The sequence below is a fragment of the Arabidopsis lyrata genome (genome assembly GCF_000004255.2).
Source record: "Arabidopsis lyrata subsp. lyrata unplaced genomic scaffold ARALYscaffold_409, whole genome shotgun sequence".
In the NCBI taxonomy this organism is placed as follows: Eukaryota; Viridiplantae; Streptophyta; class Magnoliopsida; order Brassicales; family Brassicaceae; genus Arabidopsis; species Arabidopsis lyrata.
The window spans coordinates 1,834-6,731 of NW_003302269.1; the positions used below are offsets into that span (position 1 = coordinate 1,834).

The following is a 4,898-nucleotide window of genomic DNA, read 5'->3' on the forward strand; positions in this document are numbered from 1 at the left end:
TTATTAGATCTTATACTTCATTAGATTCTAAAAGTTTGGTGTTATTCAATGGTGGATTTTAAAGTCAATTCTTTAAGGTTTGTAAAATCCAGTGTTATTCAATACTTAAAGACTTGTAAAATCTTTGTATATTAAGTCATTTCAAATGAAAATTCTTTGGAGTTTCATGAGTAAATTATTAGAATCAAAGTCCAAGATATACTGCAGAGATTTTGAAATCCACACAGACAGATTCTTAAAACTAATATAATAAAAAAATTGACTTTAACTCCACCATTGAATAACACCCCCTAAGTGACTTCTATTGGTTTCAAGTTTCATTCAATAATTTAATACTCCCTCCGTTTCATAATATAAGTCGTTTTGGAGAAAAAATTTTGTTTCATAATATAAGTCGTTTTCAAGTTTCTATGCACTTTATATATTATTTTAATATTTTATAATTATTTATATTATGTAGTCTCTTTTATGATTGGTTAGAATTTTTAAAAGTAGATCTTCTTAATTTGCGTGTTTAAAACTAAAACGACTTATATTATGAAACGGAGGGAGTAATAGCTAAACTCCCACTCGGACAAGAGATTTAATTCTACTATTAGAGTTTTTTTTTCAGATATGACACGTTAAATACTTTTATTAATTTTAGTTTTATAGTATTGATTGATTTGGCAAAACAATACAGAAAAATCAAATAAGACAGGGAATTAAATTCATCAAAGATTATAAAAAGTGTGTTCTCGGTGATCCTGGTTTTACGCTCATTCTTACTAACCAGCAGTAACCAAACCAAAGAATGTCAAATTATACTAACCTAAGCCTCATCATCCTCCTATGTTCAAGTTGTTGTTGTTCTTGTCTTCATTCTTTTATGTGATTCTCTGAGATATGCTTCAGCTTATCTACCTTTTAAAAGTTCCTTGAAAACCTTTGTCACAGTGGTTTGTCCTACACCATGATTCTCTTTCATGTAATTGATCATCCCAAGAACAGTGTAGAAAGCTTGCTTTCAAAACAGAAGTATGAGGAAGGTTTCAATTGGGCTAGCAACGATGCCTCTACAATATCATGGCTCTGCTCTGAGGTGAATATCTTAATATCTTGTTAACATTTAACATGACAATAAATATATCTTGAACCATGACATCTGGTTTCAGGTTTATATCCCACAACTTTTGGTGAGCCAAGAAGTGCTTCTAAAGCTGTTGGATGTGCTCACAAACACCTAAAATGTAACACTTCTCGAAAGTTAGAGTGCATTGGAGATGTCGTTAAAACTATCAAGCCCGAGATCACTAACATTCTAGGACAGCTTCGATCAACGCTGATGCCATTGGAGGCCTCCAAGTGTCTCTAGATATGATACACATTATGCACTTGTGCTGAATTTGCTTGTGTCTTAGCTGTGTTTATGCTTGTGCCCTAGCTATGTTTATACTTGGATCAAACCTTTCTAATGCATAATGGAGTTGCTGGCCATGTGTTTGTGTTATTAAGAGCATCCTGAGATAGAAAAGGTGAACTTGTACATAAGGAAACAAGATCAAAACTCATAGATGAATTGGAATAAAGAATCAAAGGTGTTTCAAATTTCTAGGAACATCTAACCAACAATCCAAAACCAAGAGACAATAATGCTAAATCGACTAAGGCCGCAAAAGATTATAGAAGACAACTTGGACAAATAAATTTGATGAAGAAACTGTAGCTAGCTCACCTCAAAGCCGCAGGAGAAATTTCCGTTGAATGGACTTTGACTAAAATTCTCAGATCTCCATTCAGGAGGGCACAAGCTTTGAGCAAAACCCTCAGGCTCAGGCTATGGTGCAGCATGTTCCTATAACGAACTAGTTGCATCATCCTCCTCGTCTAATTTCAACTCAAGAAATTGGCTAATACCTTCACCCTGCACATGTTAAAGACCAAAAGAGCTAAATCTCCACCCACGAATAAAAAAAAATAAAAATAACAATTCTCATCAAACGAGGCTTCTGCATCAAGATAAAACAAGCTCTCTATTGATTTTGCTTGCATTTAGGGTTTAAGAGAAGGAGGGACGTCTGTCTTTATAGGTCAATTACATAATCAGAGACCATTGAAGATTTCTAAGGGTAACACACTTATAGATCAAGGAGAAAACCTTTGAAATATGAATAAACAACTTCGTTAATAAAAATCCTTATGGTTTTAGAGGAGAAAAATAAAATGCAAAAATTTACAAAACCCATCTTAGTTCTCAGATTCTATCAAGAAAAAGGGCAAAGACCAGACTTGTCCATATTAACACAACACATCAAAGATGATCCTATCTCGTCATAATACAGTCAGAAAGAAAAAAAAACAGAGATGACGATGGCTCTTTTGTAGAATGCTGGAGACAACTTGGAGCTATTGTTGCAGGAGTCTTGAGTTAGATTGCCAATAGCTAACTTAAATCCTTACGACCTTTGGTTGGAGGAGAGGGTTTGTCTGACGCCACTTTAAACTGTCCCATCTTCTTCTGCAGATCAGCTAGAGGGTCTTTTGAAATCTTTCCCTTAGGACTCTTCTTTCCATTTCCTACTTTAAGTTCTAGCCGATATAACGCACATGCGTCAGATTCATTGATTTGGTATTCAAAGAGATGCCACTCAAAGGGACCTGGAGGTTGTGGATCCATATAGTATGATCTCTTCTGGCCTTCTTGTTCCTTCATCGGTACTTTTCTTGATTCATGCCAACCTCGTCCACTGTAATCTGGAAGTGATCTTTGCTTTCGGTTTCCGCTATCATATGCTCTTCTAGGTTTGTCAAAGAAGAGCCACTCTCTAATCGTTTCGCCTTCAACCAGTTCAAGATGAAATAGCTCTGCAAGTACAAAGAATTAAGGGTCAGCCAAAAATAAGAAACTCACATATGGCTTCTGTTTGCAAAGAGGTAATGAAATGTTGAACTAAAACAAAGAGAGAAGCAAAACTTGGCTCTAGTGGGACAATGCTCTCACCTGCTGCGTTCCATGGGCATTTTGTGTTAACAGCTCCTTCACACACTGGGATGCCAACATTCTTACCCTGAGTCTTTGCACGAAGAGCATCAATCAATAGATTATCTTTCAAACTGATGCCCCCCGGCCTTAAGACAGGTGCTGTGCCAGGCGAATCTTCATTCAGAGCTAGAGTCCCATGGTAGTTACTGCAGTAATCCAGGTACCACTCAGATCCCTGAGCAGGCCTTGTGCAATCCCATAGTGCACACTTAGGTCCCAGAAATGCAGATGGAGGCACACGGACACTTGATGGAGTCGTAAATTCAGTAAAGTTGTCAATCTCTTCAGAAGAATCAAGCTTGATGGAAGGGCTGTTATCGAGTTCCTGACGCACTTCCGACAAAATATAATCATACTGAGAAGTTATATCCAAGTTGCTGCTGAGTTTTTGGTCATGGAAATCAGGAGCGGTGTTTATGCTTGGATCAAACCCTTCATATCCATAATGGAGTTGCTGGCCACGTGTTTCTGTGTTATTAAGAGCATCCTGAGATAGAAAAGGTGAACTTGTAAATAAGGAAACAAATTCAAAACTAAGACAAGAATGTAAAAGATCAAAACTCATAGATGAATTGGAATATAGAATCAATGGTGTTGCAAATGTCTAGGAACATCTAACCAACAATCCAAAACCAAGAGACAATAATGCGAAATAGATGAAGGCAAAAGATTATAGAAGACAACTTGGACAGATTAATTTGATGCAGAAACTGTAGCTAGCTCACCTCAAAGCTGCAGGAGAAATTTCCGTTGAAAGGACTTTGACTAAAATTCTCAGATGTCCATTCAGGAGGGCACAAGCTTTGAGCGAAACCCTCAGGATCAGGCTTTTGTGCAGAGTGTTCCTTTAGCGTACTAGTTGCATCATCCTCCTCGTCTAATTTCAACAGAGGAGCAAACTCCTCAAGGAATTGGCTAATACCTTCACCCTGCAACATGTTAAAGACCAAAAGAGCTAAATCTCCACCCACGAATCAAGATAAAACAAAAAAAACCGCAAAATTCTCATCAAACAAAGCTACTCTCTCGTCACATACAGAAAGCAACCAAGCTTACAGATTCACTAAAGAACTGAAAACCCATAAACGAGTGAGAAGTATGGTAATGGAGTACGAACCAGAAGAGAAGATTCAGGAGAAGGAGCAGTAAGTTCAGCTTGCCACTCACGAATATTCTGAGAGATTTGGGCTTCCAAAAGCGCAAGGTCACCATGGCGCCCTTCTTTCCTAGCAGCCTGAAGATGACAGAACCTCTCCTGAAGTTCCCTTAGCTTCTCCTCCACATTCTGATGCGCCGAAGATACACATGTGATCTTCGGATGGTTTGACATCTCCTCTAAACCCTGATCAAACCATTCAAAAATCAACTAAAATCTTAACCACACAATTACCTAAAAATTCTGATTCTCATGAAGGAGGAAACAAATACATTACCTCAAAACCAAAGCAACTATAACTGTGATAGAGATTAGAAAAAAAAAACCAGCGATTGGTCTCTCTCTCTCCTTCCTCCGATCTCTGGCTATTCATCAACAAACCAAAACTGATTAGTTAATGGAAGATATTGAGCAGAATTCACAACAACAACAAAGCAAAACGAATTTTTTTAGATCAATCCAATCCTAAATTAAACCATAAGTTCCATTAGATTCTACACAAACAATCAAATCTTAACCCTAAATCCATGAAATCGAACAAAACCCTAACATGAGTCTGACTTATATAAATCCATTAAATTGAGAAGAAATTCAGAGAAAGTTCATACCTTTTTCGGTTTGGATTGACAAAGAGAGCTTCGGATGGAGACGAAGAAGACACAGGAGCTATCGCGATGAGGAACAAGGCAAAGTTACACAGCGAGTATGACGGAATGAAAG

At 37.3% G+C, this 4,898-nt stretch overlaps 1 protein-coding gene across 2 annotated transcripts; it reads right to left on the reverse strand.

Annotated features, from left to right (window-relative positions):
• Nucleotides 1-2,145: 2,145 nt before the first annotated feature.
• On the reverse strand, nt 2,146-4,881 carry LOC9298573 (transcription factor VOZ2). Of its 2 annotated transcripts, none has more exons than XM_021011529.1 (6): nt 4,787-4,881; nt 4,456-4,539; nt 4,140-4,364; nt 3,748-3,951; nt 2,981-3,509; nt 2,146-2,844 (listed from the first exon to the last, which is right to left on the reverse strand). In XM_021011529.1, the coding sequence occupies exons 3-6, from the start codon at nt 4,350-4,352 to the stop codon at nt 2,423-2,425; spliced, it is 1,368 nt and encodes a 455-aa protein (XP_020867188.1). In that variant the 5' UTR covers nt 4,353-4,364; nt 4,456-4,539; nt 4,787-4,881; the 3' UTR covers nt 2,146-2,422. The 2 variants fall into 2 exon arrangements, with proteins under 2 accessions (XP_020867188.1, XP_020867124.1); XM_021011465.1 differs by having other exon boundaries at nt 4,456-4,543; nt 4,787-4,875.
• Between the last annotated feature and the right edge of the window lie 17 nt (nt 4,882-4,898).